At 42.2% G+C, this 19,811-nt stretch overlaps 2 protein-coding genes across 2 annotated transcripts in view; one reads left to right on the top strand and one right to left on the bottom strand.

Moving 5' to 3' along the window:
* The window catches only part of cftr (CF transmembrane conductance regulator), a 64,591-nt gene extending 58,658 nt beyond the window's left edge, over nucleotides 1-5,933 (top strand). Inside the window, exons 24-26 of the mRNA XM_079684570.1 lie at nucleotides 488-660; nucleotides 1,464-1,569; nucleotides 3,811-5,933. Of these exons, the coding sequence (XP_079540696.1) occupies nucleotides 488-660; nucleotides 1,464-1,569; nucleotides 3,811-4,020 (489 nt within the window). The 3' untranslated portion in view covers nucleotides 4,021-5,933. The remainder of the gene's footprint in view (nucleotides 1-487; nucleotides 661-1,463; nucleotides 1,570-3,810) is intronic.
* Nucleotides 5,934-8,882: 2,949 nt separating this feature from the next.
* cttnbp2 (cortactin binding protein 2) overlaps nucleotides 8,883-19,811 on the bottom strand; it is an 89,772-nt gene continuing 78,843 nt past the window's right edge. Inside the window, exons 14-23 of the mRNA XM_079679801.1 lie at nucleotides 19,152-19,251; nucleotides 18,747-18,899; nucleotides 18,026-18,198; nucleotides 16,892-17,070; nucleotides 16,025-16,257; nucleotides 14,183-14,398; nucleotides 13,572-13,623; nucleotides 13,368-13,467; nucleotides 11,137-11,214; nucleotides 8,883-9,865 (exon numbers count right to left, since the gene is read on the bottom strand). Coding sequence (XP_079535927.1) covers nucleotides 9,587-9,865; nucleotides 11,137-11,214; nucleotides 13,368-13,467; nucleotides 13,572-13,623; nucleotides 14,183-14,398; nucleotides 16,025-16,257; nucleotides 16,892-17,070; nucleotides 18,026-18,198; nucleotides 18,747-18,899; nucleotides 19,152-19,251 — 1,563 coding nt within the window. The 3' untranslated portion in view covers nucleotides 8,883-9,586. The remainder of the gene's footprint in view (nucleotides 9,866-11,136; nucleotides 11,215-13,367; nucleotides 13,468-13,571; nucleotides 13,624-14,182; nucleotides 14,399-16,024; nucleotides 16,258-16,891; nucleotides 17,071-18,025; nucleotides 18,199-18,746; nucleotides 18,900-19,151; nucleotides 19,252-19,811) is intronic.

Genomic DNA, 19,811 nt, shown 5'->3' with positions numbered 1-19,811 from the left:
CATGCTCTGTGGTCACAAAGTACTCCATTAGCACACACTCCCCCCCCCTCTCCGTCGACGTCCACGATACAGAGGGCTTCATCACATAACTTTGAGTGGAGCCAGAAGTTGGAGTACCAAACACTGACTCGAGGTACTCATCTGAGTACCTCACTGGGAAAGTTATGTGCACCCCTTGATATAATGTTGGCAATAGCGCTATAGAAATATAATTTATTGTTATTATTATAATAGCTTCGGAAAATCATTGAAATGTACAAAATGGGGTAAAACAACATATAGACATAACTTCAGCTTCGTATAGCATTAAGAACAAGATGTTATAATAACCAGTAGATTCAGTTTTCACTGTGTATCTCATCCAAAACAACCCCGTACATGTCCTGCAGTGTCCTCTGACCTCGTGGTTCAGTTTTAAACACAATCCTTTGTCCTCCATGGTCGTAGTATATCTCTCTAAATGAAACGGTGCCCTCTGTGAGCGCAGGTGGGTCTGAAGTCAGTGGTGGAGCAGTTTCCAGATAAGCTGGACTTCGTGCTGGAGGACGGGGGGTACGTGCTGAGTAACGGACACAAACAGCTGCTGTGCCTCGCCCGCTCCATCCTGAGCAAGGCCCGCATCCTGCTGCTGGACGAGCCCTCCTCCTACCTGGACCCAATGTACGTACCCCTGTGTGTGTGTGTGTGTGTGTGTGTGTGTGTGTGTGTGTGTGTGTGTGTGTGTGTGTGTGTGTGTGTGTGTGTGTGTGTGTGTGTGTGTGTGTGTGTGTGTGTGTGTGTGTGTGTGTGTGTGTGTGTGTGTGTGTGTGTGTGTGTGTGTGTGTGTGTGTGTGTGTGTGTGTGTGTGTGTGTGTGTGTGTGTGTGTGTGTGTGTGTGTGTGTGTGTGTGTGTGTGTGTGTGTGTGTGTGTGTGGTGTGTGTCCTTTAGTCGGATGTAGTTTCCGAACTTATTTTTTTTTATTTACAATATTACTGTATATCACATTTCACGGGACAATATTGCTGTTTTTATGTCTCTATTTTTATTGTATTTGTATAATTTACACGTTATTAGTTAGTTTTAGTATTTGATTAGTTTGTATGTGGGCAGCAGGAGGCACTTTTCTTGCAAACACAAAGCCTCTAAACACAGCTGATACATTCAAGTGATCAAGGCTTCGTGCGTATTTCCTGTGTGTTTGGGGCAGCAGAAGTCACCCGAATCCAACATGTGTGTCGCTGCATATGGTGTCAATCTTAGAAAAGCTCTTACAGTAAATCTGAAGTACTGTGTGTGTGTGTGTGTGTGGTGGGTGCTTCATTATGGTAAATGACGCACATAATAAGCAATGTAGTTTAACCTGAGGCTAACACGGCCTGCACTTTCATGTTGACCTCAACGCTATGAAACGCTAATGTATGTTAACAGTAAAGACAGACAGACTTTGATGATGACGATGGTGTGTGTGTGTGTGTGTGTGCAGAACGTTACAGGTGCTGAGGAAGACGCTGAAGCACTCGTTCTCCGGCTGCACCGTCATCCTGTCCGAACACAGAGTGGAGCCGCTGCTCGAGTGTCAAACATTCCTGGTGAGTTTTTAAATAAATGTCAGATTTTCTGCACATCTTTTACTTTTTCTATCAAAATAACTTGCATGTTGCAACCACAACCACACTACATACTGATATACACCTGAACATCAGCAGGAGAGGACTCTTTAAAGTAGAGACACTACATACTGATATACACCTGAACATCAGCAGGAGAGGACTCTTTAAAGTAGAGACACTACATACTGATATACACCTGAACATCAGCAGGAGAGGACTCTTTAAAGTAGAGACACTACATACTGATATACACCTGAACATCAGCAGGAGAGGACTCTTTAAAGTAGAGACACTACATACTGATATACACCTGAACATCAGCAGGAGAGGACTCTTTAAAGTAGAGACACTACATACTGATATACACCTGAACATCAGCAGAAGAGGACTCTTTAAAGTAGAGACACTACATACTGATATACACCTGAACATCAGCAGAAGAGGACTCTTTAAAGTAGAGACACTACATACTGATATGAAGCTGAAAACTAGCTTAATGTGTCCTCTTTAATGAGACAAATGTATATTTGTATTGAACTTCTAGAAAGCTGTCTTCACCAGAACTTATGTGGTTAAATCCATTTTCTTTTCTGCTTTAACTACTGACAGGACAACTGAAAAAAAATTGTAAATCAGATCAAGGCTTCGTAATTCAGTTTCTAGCCTATACCACACACACACACACACACACACACACACACACACACACACACACACACACACACACACACACACACACACACACACACACACACACACACACACACACACACACACACACACACCATGTATACATCACTTCAGGGGACATTACATTGACTTACATGCATTTCCTGGAGACTTATCCTAACCTTAACCATAACCAACACATGCCTAACCCTTAACCTAACCAAGTCTTCATCCTAAAACTAATGATTCCCCTTATGGGGACCTCCATTTTGTCCCCATAAGGGAGGCGAGTCCCCACACTATGTAAACAGATTTAGGTCCCCACAAGGATAGTAATGCTAGGCCACACACACACACACACACACACACACACACACACACATACACACACACACACACACACACACACACACACACACACACACACACACACACACACACACACACACACACACACACACACACACACACACACACACACACACTGTGGTTGTAGAGTGGACATATTGTAGCTTTGTTCAGAACAAAACATCCCTACAAAGGGAAAGTCATTGGTAACATAAAGGTGACCTATCATGCAAAATGCACTTTTGTACTTCTTTTATACATGAATATGTGTCCCCGATGTTCCAGGGAACTCACCAAGTGTCAGAAAATACAACCCTCTCTATTTTCCTCCATACCCAAATCTCTAAAAACAGGGCTGCAACGGATTTGATATGGTCAACTCTCCACCTATCAGGGGAATGAGAGGTTGCCGTGGCATGGCAACAGCATAGCTACAGCATGGCAACAGCGTAGTAACATGACGCTTGTGCCTCGCCCCTTCCTTTGCGGGGGCGGGGGGGGGTCAGCTCCAGCTCATGCAAAGACAGAGCTGGAGTGAGGCCAAATGAGGCATGGCTAAAATGCATGATCTGTTTGATATTTTGAAAAATAACACTTATAAATATACCTTATATTGGTATGGCCCTACAATATATTATTCAAATATAGCATGATAGGTCCCCTTTAAGTAAATATTGAATGTTTTATATCATTGTATGTCAAAATGTCCAATAAAAGATAAGATAACAAAAATAGAAAACAAATATTTATATAAACATTTTAAGGAACAAATGTGCAATAAAAGATCAAATGAAAGATATATAATATACAAATTGTATAAGTAAAATACAATCAAAAGTCAACTTTATGTCAATCTTTCAGTTTGTGTGCACAGACGGAGATCGAAATACCGTTTCCCACAATCCTGACTACAAAAATACAAATATGTATAAAATATGTATTTCCTATATATACGATCAACAGACACATTTATACATGTGCACACATTAAGATAAAATAAACACAACAATCACTACAACACAATAACAGTCACTTCAATATCTTTGGGAAATGTACATTAGCGCAAGGTTTTCCACAGCAGCGTAAAAAGTGTCTGGTCCTGGAATAAAAGGTTAATTAAGAAATACAATGACTATATTTAACATAGATGGAGAGATCAGTTCTAGATAAACTCATAACAACCTCTCCCCCCTGTCCCTGCAGATGATCGAGGGCTCCTCCATGAAGCGCTACGACTCCATCCAGAAGCTTCTGAACGAGACGAGCCACCTGAAGCAAGCGATGAGCGCGGCCGACCGCCTGCGCCTGTTCCCCACGCTGCACCGCCTCAACTCCAGCAAGAGGGCGGCGCCGCAGCCCATCTGCTCCCTGAAGGAGGAGGCCGAGGACGAGGTGCAGGACACACGCCTCTGACAGGCTCACACACACACACACACACACACACACACACACACACACACACACACACACACACACACACACACACACACACACACACACACACTGACGGACAAAACAAATAGGGCTTCGTCCAGTGTTTTATTCAAAAGAAACCCTTTTTTAGCCTTAATTCCCACAAAATTACTCGTCCTCAGAGATGGCAAAAGTACACACATCCTTTACTCAAGTAGAAGTACAGATACTCGTGTTTTTAAATACTCTGGTGGAAGTAGAAGGACTGACTAAACTTCTTTACTCAAGTCAAAGTAAAGAAGTAGTGGGCTTTGAAATGTGCTTAAGTAAAAAGTACCCATAACCACCACCTGTTTTAAAGAAAGTGGTCAGAAAAATAAGTAGTGGAGTTAAGTACTGATACCAGGAAAATGTACTTAAGTACAGCGACGAAGTATTTGTACTCCACTACTTCCCACCTCTGTCCAAAAGTAGCAGCCAAACAGCAGCTCGGAAACTGAAACTATCCCTGAAATGTACTTCTATTTAAAAGTAGAGCTCTGCAAGATATCATGGATTAATCAAACGGACACAAATATTGATTTACCATTGAGTTTTGCACACACACACTTAAGAGTTATGCGTCTGTAACACTTTGAATGTCCTGATTTCATACTGGGCGGCCAATAGCAGCCATAATGACGCAATTTTTCCAATCTAACAGCATCTGAATCATTAAAACCCGCATTTGTATATTCATTTAAATCAGGTGTGTACAGTGGAGAGCAACACCACATGTTGCTCAATGCAATAAAACATGTCTGCACGTTTGAAGCAGCTGTTAGTAGAGACTTAATGTATGTGAATTGGAATTGCAATGTGAGGCTGTATGACAGATGCAAACAATGTCAGCTTTTGTAGTAAATTTGTCATCAAATGTGAGTGAGCGTGCTGCAGGGCGCGCTCTGACGGAGGCTCTGACTCACAGGAACAGAGAAGGACTTCTGAAATGAATGACAGCATCTCAAAGTCTCTGGGTCTGTGAAGAACGGGCCTCAATGGTTGATTCGAAGTGCCTTTCAACGTTTCACTCTGCTGCTTTCCGTTGGGCTGCACACAGTCTGTTCAGATGTTCATCAAAAGGTTTGCCCGTCTGACGCCATTAAGTTGTATTTGCTTTAAAAAACCATGAAATGTTTTAGAAAAAGGTTTGATTTGTTTAAATGAAGGGACTTTTACTTTCTCTTGAATGTGTTTTGTTCAGAACAACCAGCTCCTTTCCCCCGGAGCCTTCGGTCTCTTTAGATTAGTTTTTAGTTTGGAGTGAAAACACGGTCAGAGCCGCTGTAGAAGTCTGACCTTGAAAACATGTTGAAGTGTCCTTTGTGAGAAACTGAACCCCAAATGGCTCTGTGTTGTGAGTGAGCTCTCGAAAACAGTGTTAGGAACTCATTATCATCTTACATAACTAATAATACTCACCGAATCGACCAGCTACAGGTTGCTATGAGGAATGATTTATTCATAATGCAAGGTTTTGACCTGCCTGTTCGGTCTAAAGGCCCTGACACACCAAGCCGTCACCAGAGAACTCTCCAACGCCGAGTGTTGCATCGGTTGCGTCGGCGTGTTCTCCTGCGCATGCGTGAGTGGCAATAACTCTCCTTACCAGCAGGCGGCGGTAGTGTGTATTCGTCATTCAAAAGAGGCAACAACCGGAAGACAGAGAAGAAGAACAGACTCCGTGATATAAACAAACAACAAATAGCGTGTGCGTTCCATTTTCACTCTCGCCCTTGAAAACATGTTTCGTGCGGTACTGGAGCTATCAGCCTTTGGAGTGTTGCTTGTGGAAGACATTCTCAAGCAACCGTTTCGCTTCTCATGCACTGATTCGCTAGCTGAACAGCCAATCAGAGTGATTTCTTTGTCCGACTGCCTGTGGCCGACGCACGGCCGATTCAACATGTCGAATCGGCCGTGCGTCGGCCAAATAAGGCGTGTCACGGTGCGGGACAAACCAAATTGAGTTTGGGCGACAGGGCACGCTTCGTCGTCCGACTAACGAAAACGGCCGATTTCGGCGTGGTGCGTCAGGGGCTTAAAGGCCCGGACACACTGGACGATTTCAGCCGTCGATAGATGTCAGGCCGTCGATGAGCATCGTGTCGCCCTACTCAGATTGGTGTGTCCCGCACCGTCGTGTCTTTTTGGCCGTGCCGACACCTTTTTGACCGAAAACCTACCGAATCGACATGGTAGGCAATCGGCCGAAGGCTGCCGGTCAAATAAATCACTCTGATTGGCTGTTCAGCTAGCGAATCAGTGGACGAGAAGCTAAACGGAAGTGAGGGACCCAAACAAACTATTAAGAAGGCACACACAGACAGCTATTGCTTTTCATTTTCATCTCAGCTGGACGCAAGAGTTTATTTTTCATCATAGCGATCTGGAATGAAGAAACCGAAGACCAACGCACGCTATCTGTTGTTTGTTTATATCACGCAGTCTGTCTTCTGGTTGTTGCCTCTTTTGAATGACGAATACACACTACCGCCGCCTGCTGGTAAGGAGAGTTATTGCCACTCACGCATGTGCAGTTCGTACGTGCTACTTGGCCGTCGGCTGAAGTCTTTGCGGTGTGTTCCAGTCCGACTGTTGGCCCGGACGCAGGAAACGTGAGGCGACACATCAGTCGGGTTCGTCGGGACGTGTTCTCTGGAGTCAGTTTGGTGTGTCCGGGCCTTTAAGGGTTAGCCTTAACATAATGCATTCAAATCCAACCAAACAATCTCATTTGATTACATCTTTTAACATCAGGGGAAAACATAAGCTCTGTTTGTTGAGCATGTGTCCTTTTATTAAGCAATGTTGATCTACTTTAAATGTAAATAGGGTGCCGTAGTGCTTTAAGAAAAAGCATCAAAACAGCGCTTGTTTATGATGAAAACAAAAGCCATTGATTTATGTACAAACTCTAATGGACAGAAGTGAAATGTTTATATATGCAGGAAATAAAGATGCAACAGGACATTAAGGATGTAAGACTTCTACAGCGGCTTCTCCTGTGTTGCGTTCAAGTACCTTCTCAATATTCGCTATCTTTGCTCTCAGTCTAACCTCCAGTTTCTCCATAGACACATAAAGAGGAACAGTTGTATAACGAGTAATAACTCAGAAATCTGTATGCACTTTAAAGACAGCCTGAGGTACAAGGAAACACATTATTCTTTTTAATTCCTCCATAGAATCCAGTGTAGATGTTTATTAACAAATACATTGTCCAGCCTTTGTTACTTGATGATTTCTACAGAAGAGACACAAAAAGTATACATTTTCTATTTGAAAGTATATTTTTTCAGAGCTGTACAAATGCAAACATTTAGCAATTATGTTTTTTTCCTAAGTTTGATCTAACCTTCCCTCGGAAACTGGAATCTTTTTCTAACATTGCTTTATTTTCTGTGGTTGAGGGAAGCGTGTGTTTCATACTGTATGATAGTTTTTGTAAAATGAAGGTACGGTGGAGAGACGCCTTGATATGTGAACTGTGAGCATTTTTTTTTTAAGTAAATGAAGAACAAAGCTGTTTCTTACTCATAGGAAAAAGGGACACTGATGTCCAAAGAAATGTATAAATGTATTTGTTCAATCAACTATATTTCCAGTAAAACTAAATATTTTAAGAACGTCTCTGTTTGTCATTCTTGTTTACATCACTCATGTTTTGAGTGTTTTTCCTTTCCTGTAATTTGTTATAGGTTTGTGTGCATGTCAACGGTCTGCAAGGGCTAGTAGAGACACTACATACTGATATACACCTGAACATCAGCAGGAGAGGACTCTTTAAAGTAGAGACACTACATACTGATATACACCTGAATATCAGCAGGAGAGGACTCTTTAAAGTAGATACACCACATACTGATATACACCTGAACATCAGCAGGAGAGGACTCTTTAAAGTAGAGACACTACATACTGATATACACCTGAACATCAGCAGGAGAGGACTCTTTAAAGTAGAGACACTACATACTGATATACACCTGAACATCAGCAGGAGAGGACTCTTTAAAGTAACACTACATACTGATATACACCTGAACATCAGCAGGAGAGGACTCTTTAAAGTAGAGACACTACATACTGATAATATACACCTGAACCTCAGCAGGAGAGGACTCTTTAAAGTAGAGAAACTACATACTGATATACACCTGAACATCAGCAGGAGAGGACTCTTTAAAGTAGAGACACTACATACTGATATACACCTGAACATCAGCAGGAGAGGACTCTTTAAAGTAGAGACACTACATACTGATATACACCTGAACATCAGCAGGAGAGGACTCTTTAAAGTAGAGACACTACATACTGATAATATACACCTGAACCTCAGCAGGAGAGGACTCTTTAAAGTAGAGAAACTACATACTGATATACACCTGAACATCAGCAGGAGAGGACTCTTTAAAGTAGAGCCAGGCCTGGTGCTGTTCTCACAGAATCAGCCCATGATGCAAAGAGTGTTACGTTGAGCGAAATGAGGAATGGCTAAAATGCATGATCTGTTTGGTATTTTGAAAAATAAAAAGTATAAATATGCCTTATATAGGTATGGTCCTACACTATATTATTTTAATATATAATCAAAAGGAACAGAAAAGGTCCGATGTGTATTTTTAACAGTGCCATTTTAATGTGTTTGCTTGAAAGACAATTGTCTAAACTCCAAACAGCTACAGACTAAAACCTCTCCTGTACATATGTATATTTATATACAAACAATGTCCTGTAAAAAGTAAAAACATACGGAGAAAACACATTTGAAACCAGTAAAATAAATGATGACTTAAACACGACTCGGGGAAATGACGGGCATTTAAAATATTTATTATGGCTTACAGTTGAAAGGACATCATGTGTTTTTACAGATTTATTACTTATTGCCACGGCCGCTCCACTCTGAAACAAGTGAAGGGTTCAGAAACTGGTTTTACAAACACTATGTACAACTTCTCACTTTTTTTCAGCTTTAAGGTTTTTAATCGTCACTGTACAAGCGTCATACCACGTACACCAATCTATAGAGCATTTACTAATTCTTATGTACAAATATATTTGGTAAAACCCTGATTAATCTCAACAGTATTTAAACCAACCTATTTAAAGATAAAACACTTCTCAAAATACTTAATAGCCATAAAAAGAAACTTAAAACCTGCTTTCTTTGATCCAAAAACACGTTCAGTATTTCTCTTTTAAGTACACAGAAATACTGCAGTTTCCACCAGTTAAATACTTTACAACTTATTCTACTGTCCCATCATTAGCAGGTTGTTTAGACCCTGGAATGAGGTAACAGTAAAAGTAACCTTTATTTTTTTATTCCTTTACCAGACCAAAACAAATACTTCAAATACTGTGATAGGATAAAACTGTGGTCCCCAAGTACACAACTGCAGTACAGTGTAACAAGTACGGATTACAAGTACAAATACTAAGAGTCGTCGTAGTCTTACATCATGGAGGGAGGGGGGGGGGTGGTTTCACAGCTGGGGGGTTAGTGGATGGGAGCTGTTCACTTGTTGTTGTTATTTTCATGCAGGATCCAAATGTCCTCTTGTGATTGGCTGTTTTCGTTCATGTTGTCGTTGTAGTAGTAGTTGTTGTTGCTGCTGCTGTTTGGGGTGGGGGGCGTCTGTTTTGTCCTGCTGCGGGTCGGGGGGGTTCGGGTCTGAAGCCCCGCCCCCCCCCTGCTGCTGCTGGGGACCGGGAGCTGGGATTTGGAGCGGGGGGCGGGGCCTGGTCGTCGCTCGCTGCTCTGCACGGCAACCGGGCTGCAGGGGGACGGGGCGGTCTGAAGAGAGGAGGAGATATCAGGTGAGTTTGAGACATTTTTAAAACTACAACTCCCAGAGTGCACCTGTGACATTTTAACTGACTCATACACCCTCTGTCTGAAACCAGAGCCCAGTCTGCTCTGATTGGTTAGCTGGCCGGCTCTGTTGTCGCATCTCTAAGCAATTGGTCAACCGCTTAGAGATGTCCCGCCCCTTAGCCTATCACGTACAATGTCTTGGAGCGCTAGCCAATAGAAGTGCAAGTTTTATAGTGATGTTGTTTGTTACTAAACAAACTTGAAGGACAGATTTAAATATTGAAACTTTGTTTTACATTCATTCGGGTCATTCTGGACCATACAATCTTTTTTTTTTAAGTAAGTAAAATATATAGAAATCTAGGAAGTTAAAAGGTTAAAAACGGCTTCAAATAAATATAACGATATAACTATATTGTCTCTATTGTTATTGAAATACATATTTGAATGAATTAAATATTATGTTTTTCCCCCTTCAGGCCTGACATGTCTTAAAGTCCTGAAAAAGTGATCTGCCGGGCCTATTCTTAGTTGAATTCATAAAATACATAACTAAACAACCGACTGAATCTAAAAAAAACGTGTTCTAAAAACAGCTGTTACTAACCCTGCAGTCATGACACATTACAGTACAGCTCGCTAATACGGGACAGACCCATTATGTGTGAGGTAACGCTAAAAACACACACATGATGACGACAAAACAATCACAGGCTCATTTCAATATGAGTCAGCAGCTTGTGGAGCGATAACGACGAGAGGAGTTCGTTACAAATAAATGCTGTGTGTGTTTCTAATATCAGGAAAAGTCTCCTTTGATGTGTCCAAGCATGCAGACAATGTTAATGAGACATAAATATGTTCCCTTCTAAAATGGACCTACTTTTTTTAACCTGACCAGTCTACTCATTTTATTTTGCCTTTTTATCGACACTGCCCCTTTTTTGTAACGACAAATCAATATTGTTTTAGATTATGCATTTAATAAGTGTTGTCTTTTCGTAGTGTCATGACTGTAAAGTGAAGTCATTTCCTAACTCATTGTACCCACATTACTGAAGTGAATTTATCAACATTTTTTTGATATTTGATACAACCCATTTCCTTAAGCCCTTGTTTCTGATTAAAAAGGTCTTATTATTCTGTTTCCATTCAGTGCTTAGATCTATCAACACAGGTAACTACAGTAACATATATTAATGTCCATGCTGTCAGTCATTGATGTATATTGTCCCCCCCCCCCCCCTCACCGTCTGGACGGGCGTTTCCCGCTCGGCCTTCTGGGAGGAGCTGGAGAACAGGATCAGGTCGTCTTTGGTCTCAGAGATCTGTGGGAGGAGAACGAGATCACAGGTTAAAGGTCACCTACGCAAAAATCCACTTGTCCATGTCTCTTCTACTTCAACATGTGTCCACTCTTCTTCATGTCTCTTCTACATCAACATGTGTCCCCTCTTCTTCATGTCTCTTCTACATCAACATGTGTCCACTCTTCTTCATGTCTCTTCTGCATCAACATGTGTCCCCTCTTCTTCATGTCTCTTCTACATCAACATGTGTCCCCTCTTCTTCATGTCCCTTCTACATCAACATGTGTCCACTCTTCTTCATGTCTCTTCTACTTCAACATGTGTCCCCTCTTCTTCATGTCTCTTCTACATCAACATGTGTCCCCTCTTCTCCATGTCTCTTCTACATCAACATGTGTCCCCTCTTCTTCGTGTCTCTTCTACATCAACATGTGTCCCCTCTTCTTCGTGTCTCTTCTGCATCAACATGTGTCCCCTCTTCTTCATGTCTCTTCTACATCAGCATGTGTCCCCTCTTCTTCATGTCTCTTCTACATCAACATGTGTCCCCTCTTCTTCATGTCTCTTCTACATCAACATGTGTCCCCTCTTCTTCATGTCTCTTCTACATCAACATGTGTCCCCTCTTCTTCATGTCTCTTCTACATCAACATGTGTCCCCTCTTCTTCATGTCTCTTCTACATCTACATGTGTCCCCTCTTCTTCATGTCTCTTCTACATCAACATGTGTCCCCTTTTCTTCATGTCTCTTCTACATCAACATGTGTCCCCTCTTCTCCATGTCTCTTCTACATCAACATGTGTCCCCTCTTCTCCATGTCTCTTCTACATCAACATGTGTCCTCTCTTCTTCATGTCTCTTCTACATCAACATGTGTCCCCTCTTCTTCATGTCTCTTCTACATCAACATGTGTCCCCTCTCCTTCACGTCTCTTCTACATCAACATGTGTCCCCTCTTCTTCATGTCTCTTCTACATCAACATGTGTCCCCTCTTCTTCATGTCTCTTCTACATCAACATGTGTCCCCTCTTCTTCATGTCTCTTCTACATCAACATGTGTCCCCTCTTCTCCATGTCTCTTCTACATCAACATGTGTCCCCTCTGTGGAAAGAGACTCTGAAAGTTTCAGGAACAAAGATTCTCTCTCTTTTTGATCCATTTCTATAAAAACCTGTCTGAAAATGAGCTGATCAGATTTTGGCCACTTTGTGATGTCATAACAATATGACACCTGAATCTCCTCCTAGGGCACCATTGTGTTCTTTGAAACCAAATCTCTCTCAGAGGGGCGTGGGGAGGGGCTCCTTATTTTAGCCGCTAACTCCACTGAACAAGTTCGTTTTTTATAATTTTGTAATATTTCAAATCAGTGTTAGCCTGCATTTCAAACAGCACAGGAGCTATAGGTGAATGTCATCACGGTGGTGCAGTCACTCTATCTTTAGGAGGATGACAGCGGTGAATTAAAGAAGCCAAAACATGTGAGCTCAAGTGTTTGGAAACGTCATTAAAGCTGAGAGGTTCTGAGGATGATTCTCTGCATGGTGCTGGATGACAGAGACACACAGTGGTAGTGCATTGTATCTTAACTGCTTTAATACGCTGTTGTACCTCTGTTCATCGTCCACTAGGGGGCAGCAGAAACAACTCATAAACACAACACAGTTTCTGCCATGTGTTCAAGCAGTTTCTTATTTACACATCAATACCATGATTGATTTGGGTAATAATAATAACCCTCCTTTAGTTCTCTAACTCCTCAAGGAAACATGTGGGTCTTCAGCGGCTTAATGTCTTTTAACTAAGCTTAACCTAACCTGGTTAAACTACTGTTCATGTAAAATGATCACTATCTTAAAACGGTTGCATGGTATTCAAACTATTGAGAGTACTTCTATCATAAGATGTCTGTCCCTTTATTATGTTTATTGCTGTTTGCTACTGTCAAATAATGACACAAGACAGCTACGTCAATTGGAACAGTATGCACATGGATAGATGTGTGTGTGTGTGTGTGTGTGTGTGTGTGTGTGTGTGTGTGTGTGTGTGTGTGTGTGTGTGTGTGTGTGTGTGTGTGTGTGTGTGTGTGTGTGTGTGTGTGTGTGTGTGTGTGTGTGTGTGTGTGTGTGTGTGTGTGTGTGTGTGTGTGTGTGTGTGTGTGTGTACCTTGCTGATGTCTGGCTCTGACTTGCTGGAGCACATGGTCTGCAGCTCTCGGATTAAATCTGTCTCGTCGTCAGAGAACACAGACAGACCTGTGGGCTCCCTGCAAACACCAGGAAACATTCACTTAGTGTCAGGTTTCAGGTTCTTAAACACTCACATGTCGTATTGAACATGGTAAGGATCATCAGCGGAGAGCAGACGGACCTCTGGACTTTGCCGTTGGGGATGAAGCTGACATCAGTGCTGGAGAGCGAACCTGTAACACAAACACAAACAAACAAACGTCTTGATTTATTGATGTTTATTTGCATGTATTCATAAAGAAAGACAGTCTATTGAAAGATGTTGTTAATAAGAAACCATATCCATGTGAAGTGCATTGTTTGCTCGACATATGACTTGTCTTATTTTCGGAAGTACCTTTTCAAGATATTTTCAACATAGTTCATCAAAGTTATTGAAGTGACTGTTATTTTTTCATATATTGATTGTAGTGCTTTTATTTATGTCTTAAATGTGTGCATGTGAACAAATGTGTCTGTTGATTGTGTGTATATATATATACATATCTTTATATATATTTGTTAGTGTATTCTGGATTCTGGATACAACTGTATTTCGATCTCTCTGTCTGAACACACAAACTGGAAGATTGACAATACAGTTGATTTGATACCTGACGTGTAACTCAGCACCATTAAGTCAAACGTTACATATTGTGCTGTTGACATTAAGCCAGTCCATGTTTCCAGATTCAAACACGTGAGTAATGTCTCTGGTAAAAAAAATCATCTTCAGGAGTGTCTGAGTCTCACCCTCTCTGAAGGAGCCTCCGGAGCTCCAGTTTGGGGTCCCTCCCTTCTTCCGGGGGCTGGTGTTGGAGCGCCTCAGCTTCCCACTGTCCCGCCCCTTCCTCCCTCCTCCACCTCCTCCTCCTCCTCTTCCTCCTCCTTCTCCTCTTCCTTTATAGGAGCTGATGGCCGACAGAGGGAAGGTCCCGCCCCTAAACTCCAGCAGGTACCTGTCAATCTCTGCAGCAGATTTAGGGGAAACACAATATAGATCAGTATGTTTTTATTTCATTCTTTCTTTGTATTTTTCATGAGGTGCTTCCCTGCAGCCGGCATAAGGAGTGTCCGGGGTATCTGCAGGAATCCTGAAGTCAGATGCAAAACCTTTTAAGACCTTTTTTAAGACCCTTTCAATACATTTTAGGACCTCATCGCCACTTGGAGTTTTAACCGGTTACCTTGGCGACACACTTTACCTCACATTGACTATATACAGTATTGATTGTCCTTCCTCCTTATCTTCCAACCATTTGGACGCAGACTTGCATTTCCCCATAACGATGTTGCTTAGCAACCGGCGTAAACGAAGCTTCGGGCTATCAAGCAGTTAGTGTGCGATGTCCTGTTCACATTACGTAAAATCCAACGGGATGTCATAAATAAACTCCACAGAATCACACTACACGCCTACGCAATGATTACATTCAGGCAGACTGTAGAACACAACCTCTTTGGACCATTTATAGACTTATTGAAAACAAGCTACAAAATGTAATACCTTGGAAAATTCCGTTTAATACTTTTTAATAGCTTCGCTAAATTGATTTATCAACTTTTAATACTTTTTAAGACCCCGCGGACCCCCTAAGTGTCCTTTGCTTTCGGTACTTTAAGCACACTTTGATGCTATTGCTTTTGGATTTTTACTGAAGTTAGATGTGGAATAGGAACATTTACAAGTAAAAAAGTACAAGTAGTAAGTAGTGGTATTAATACTCTGTCTGCAGCTAAATTACTTGCATTTTGAAGTTGGGACTTTAAAAGACTAAAAAATGAATGTCATAAAATATGTAAAGCCTGCAATAGATGAGAGGAACACGAGTCACTTACGGGCAAAAATGACAGCTCCGCCCACTTTTGGGGGAAAACAACGCTGTCATTTGAACGGCGGTCAATTCGAATTTTGAAGTTTTTGCCAATCCGGTCAGAAATTTAAGAAAACCGTGGATTTGTGGATCTTCAAGGAGTCCGATTACGATGACCAGACAGGCAAACAATTACATTAAGCCATTGGAAATCGACGATCGGGCTCGATATATGGTTAAATTAAAATCAGTAGGCGATCGATGTCCATAGATGAGAGTCAAATCTAGATGGCGAAATTACAGCCTCGCCTACTGATTTGAATGTAACCATATATCGAGCCCGATCGTCGATTTCCAATGATTGAATGTAATTGTTTGCCTGACTGGCCTTCGCAATCGGGCTCTTTGAAGATCAGAAAATCCACGGTAGCTTCAGAATTTGTATGTTGTTTTCCCCCAAAAGTGGGCGGAGCCGTACTTTTTGCCAGGAAGTGACTCGCATCTATAAAAAAATCTAAAAACCTGTATGTCAAAAGTAAAAGAAATAAAAGTTTGTACCGAAATATATATAAAAAAGCACTGAATGCCCGAAAAAATGTAGTCTGTCATCAAAATAAAATCACAACAAATGCATTATGTGCACTAAAAAAGCTCAGTTTGTACCCGAGTATTTGTACACAGTAGTATAAATACTTTTCTCCGCCTGCAGCTGCACTTTGAATGAAGGACTTCTTCGTGTACCCAGGTATTTTTACACAGTAGTATAAGTACTTGTTCTCACCGTGTCTGGGCAGAGGGCAGCCCTGCAGCACGGCCTTGTTGACGAGGATGCTGAGAGCCGCCTTCACCACGGCCTGTTGCCCGGCGCTGAGACAAGTGTTGCTAAGAGACGGTCTCTGCGACGACGTTGAGGATGTAGAGGTGGTTGTCGAGGAGCGTCTGGCCGTTACCCGGGCGATAACAGCTTCCTCCACGCGGGGGACGACCACGGCGTTCCAGAGCCGGGACAGCCACCTGAACACACAGATATATATAAACATCATTAAAAAGGTCAGAAGTATAGTTTAAAAATAATGTGGAAATATATATAAAATGTACAAAAATAAATAGATATAATCGTATCATTGTTTTTATTTAAATAGTTTGTATGTCAACATAAGAATAGCAGTTAATCATTTTATTAGTCATAATAGTATGTTAAAAATGTCAGTGTGTTTAAAAAAGATAATAAATGTAAACTATGTAAGAAAATAAGATGTCATAGTTTGTATAAAATATTTCGTTATAATATGTCAAAATATAAAGATAATTAAAAGGTCGAATTTACTATAATGTAAAGTTTAATTTGCCGCAAAAAAATCATCAAGAAGTCATGGTATAATCTGTAAAAGAAACATTGAAAAAGATGCTTACTATGCCAAAAAATACTTGAAAACATTTGAATTATGCCATAAAAAAACATTGACTAAGTTTAGTTTGTGATTGAGAAAACTCTTAAATGTCTCTGGATCTTACAATAAACCAAAAATATCTTAAAGTATGAACTGGTAGCCAACTATAACAACTTTAAGAAGATAGGAATGGGTCGGGACAGGAGTGACATGTTCCATCTGTGCTGTTGTGTTTACAGGATGCATCAGAGACTCACCTGATGACGGCATGTGTGCTGCCGGGCAGAACAGGACAGGACAGGAAGAGCTGGGGACCAATCAGAGCCTCGGGGGTCCCGAGACGAGACAGACAGGCGTTCAGCTGCTGCCACACGTCCCTCACCCACAATACAGAGCTCTGAAGGGGGGAGGAGGGGGAGGGGAGACAGGACCCCGTCTATAGGAGAGAAGAGAGGTTTTTAAAATCCCTTTTATTAAACTATTGCACTTTCAGCATAACATTTTGACCTCATCCCTTGAGGGAAGGAAACAACAAACAGAAATAACATATAGAAAACACACAGCCAATAAACAATCATGACAGGAGGAAAGAGGACAGAGGACAGGAGAGGAGAGGAGAGAGGAAAGAGGAAAGAGGAGAGAGGAGAGAGGACAGGAGAGGAGAGGAGAGAGGAAAGAGGAAAGAGGAGAGAGGAGAGAGGAAAGAGGAGAGGAGAGAGGAAAGAGGAGAGAGGAGAAAGGAGAGAGGAGAGAGGACAGAGGACAGAAGAGGAGAGAGGAAAGAGGAGAGACGAGAGAGGACAGGACAGGAGAAGAGAGGAGAGAGGAGAGAGGACAGGAGAGGAGAGAGGAAAGAGGAAAGAGAAGAGAGGAGAGAGGAGAGGACAGGAGAGGAGAGAGGAAAGAGGAGAGAGGAGAGAGGAGAGAGGAGAGAGGAGAGAGGACAGAAGAGGAGAGAGGAAAGAGGAGAGAGGAGAGAGGAGAGAGGACAGAGGAGGAAAGAGGAGTGAGGAGAGAGGAGAGAGGACAGGAGAGGAGAGGAGAGAGGAGAGAGGAAAGAGGAGAGAGGACAGGAGAGGAGAGAGGAGAGAGGAGAGAGGACAGAAGAGGAGAGAGGAAAGAAGAGAGAGGAGAGAGGACAGGAGAGGAGAGGAGAGAGGAGAGAGGAAAGAGGAGAGAGGAGAGAGGAAAGGAGAGGAGAGAGGAAAGAGGAGAGAGGAGAGAGGTCAGAGGAGAGAGGAAAGAGGAGAGAGGACAGGACAGGAGAGGAGAGAGGAGAGAGGAGAGAGTAGAGGATGTATCTGTTCTGCTGATTTACTAACAATGAAAACTCAACAGCAGGGAACATCTGTCCTCTGCATCTGGACCCCCCCCCCCCCCCACCCCCTCACCTTGTGGATCAGCTTCCTGCGGAGGTGTCTTCCCAGCATGCCTTGCAGCGGCTCCTGGTCCCAGCGCAGCGTCACCCAGCGGAAATGCTGCTGCAGCCTCAGCTCGGGGCCCTGGAGGCGGGGCCTCGACAGCGTGCCAATCAGGAAGCTGCTCTCAGAGAAGTGGTGCGGACCTGAGGGGGGGGGGGGAGTTAATAATAAGCTTCAGATACTACCACCTGGTCATTATCCATGTTTTATGCTCTAAAACTCACCCTTTTTCCCATCTTTCATCAAACTCTCAGTTATTTTCTCCTTTTCTTACATTTCATTTACTACATTCTTCCATTGTGAGTTGATTACATTACATTGCATTTAGCATACCTTTTTCATTATCTGGTTTTATAAGATGACATTTAGATGCAATATAACCTAAAGTCACATCCGTTAGAGAAGGACGTTATGCCGTCAACAAACCGTCAACATACGGTAAATGTGCAGGGGCAAGTACGAGTGAAATGATACCTGCAGTCGAACCTGTGTTCATCTGTATATGTGATATTAGCAGCAGTGTATTAATGTGTATGTGATATTAGCAGCAGTAGTAACTGTATTAATGTGTATATGTGATATATGATGTACCTGTATTCATCTGTATAGTATACATTAGTAGTAGTAACTGTATTAATGTGATATATGATGTACCTGTATTCATTTGTATACTATATATTAGTAGTAGTACCTGTGTTCAGATGTAGTGGAGCCCCAGACCCCCGGCTGTCCAGGCTGAGGCAGAGATCTCCCATCAGGCCGCTGAGAGACGAGGCTCTCTCCAGACCCTCGAGCAGAACCAACACACAGCGAGAGCCAGACCCCCCCGCAGGCACCAGGAAACCTGCAAAGGAGGAGAGGACGTGTTATGATCGATGAGATGATGGCTTCATATTTTCTACGTCATATTTGACATGTTTTGTGACGTTTTCAGTGACTTTGAGACTGATTAGTAAACTTGTGTGTGTGTGTGTGTGTGTGTGTGTGTGTGTGTGTGTGTGTGTGTGTGTGTGTGTGTGTGTGTGTGTGTGTGTGTGTGTGTGTGTGTGTGTGTGTGTGTGTGTGTGTGTGTGTGTGTGTGTGTGTGTGTGTTTACCACAGCTGATGAAGGTCTCCAGCAGCTGCTCTTTGGTCAGACTCTCGTCGACCTCCACCCTCACCACGTCACAGCCGAGCCCCCCCACATCCTGCTTTGACTGGAGGAGAGAGAGAGAGGAAGAGGAGGAAGAGGAAGAGAGGTGAGACGGGAGCACGTTGCCATGGAAACAAAGGAGGTCCACTACTACTACTATTACTACAGTTGTGCAGTGGGAGGAGAATGTGAATGAGAGGAAGCTGCTAGGTCTCTCCTATTTCTGTATAACTAATGAAATGTATCCGTATAACACATATACACAATTATAGGTTATTAATAAAACATTCATACTAATTAATTAATTAAAAATAAATTAACAGGTTAAGTCCCTTAGCTGGCTTCTTTGTACTAACTTCATATTATTCCTATAACAGATCCTACTCCCTTCTCTTACCTCCTTCATACTGTTTAAAAAAAAAATTGTGAGATTATTATATAGAATATCAATGAAACAAAAGACAGTTAATCCCTCTGAGTCGTAGGTGATGGCCACAATACCGGATCATAACTTTTATTTATTTACCTGACCGTCGTGAAACATGCAGGCTTGTTCAATTGGAATAAAATCAATGGGAGAAAATATGAATTGTATGAACAGTGTTTAGATTTTGTGAGTGAGTT

This window comes from Notothenia rossii (genome assembly GCF_949606895.1).
Source record: "Notothenia rossii genome assembly, chromosome: 5".
Lineage (NCBI taxonomy): Eukaryota > Metazoa > Chordata > Actinopteri > Perciformes > Nototheniidae > Notothenia > Notothenia rossii.
The sequence above is the reverse complement of the archived record's forward strand: the minus strand, read 5'-3'. Positions and strand labels throughout refer to the sequence as shown.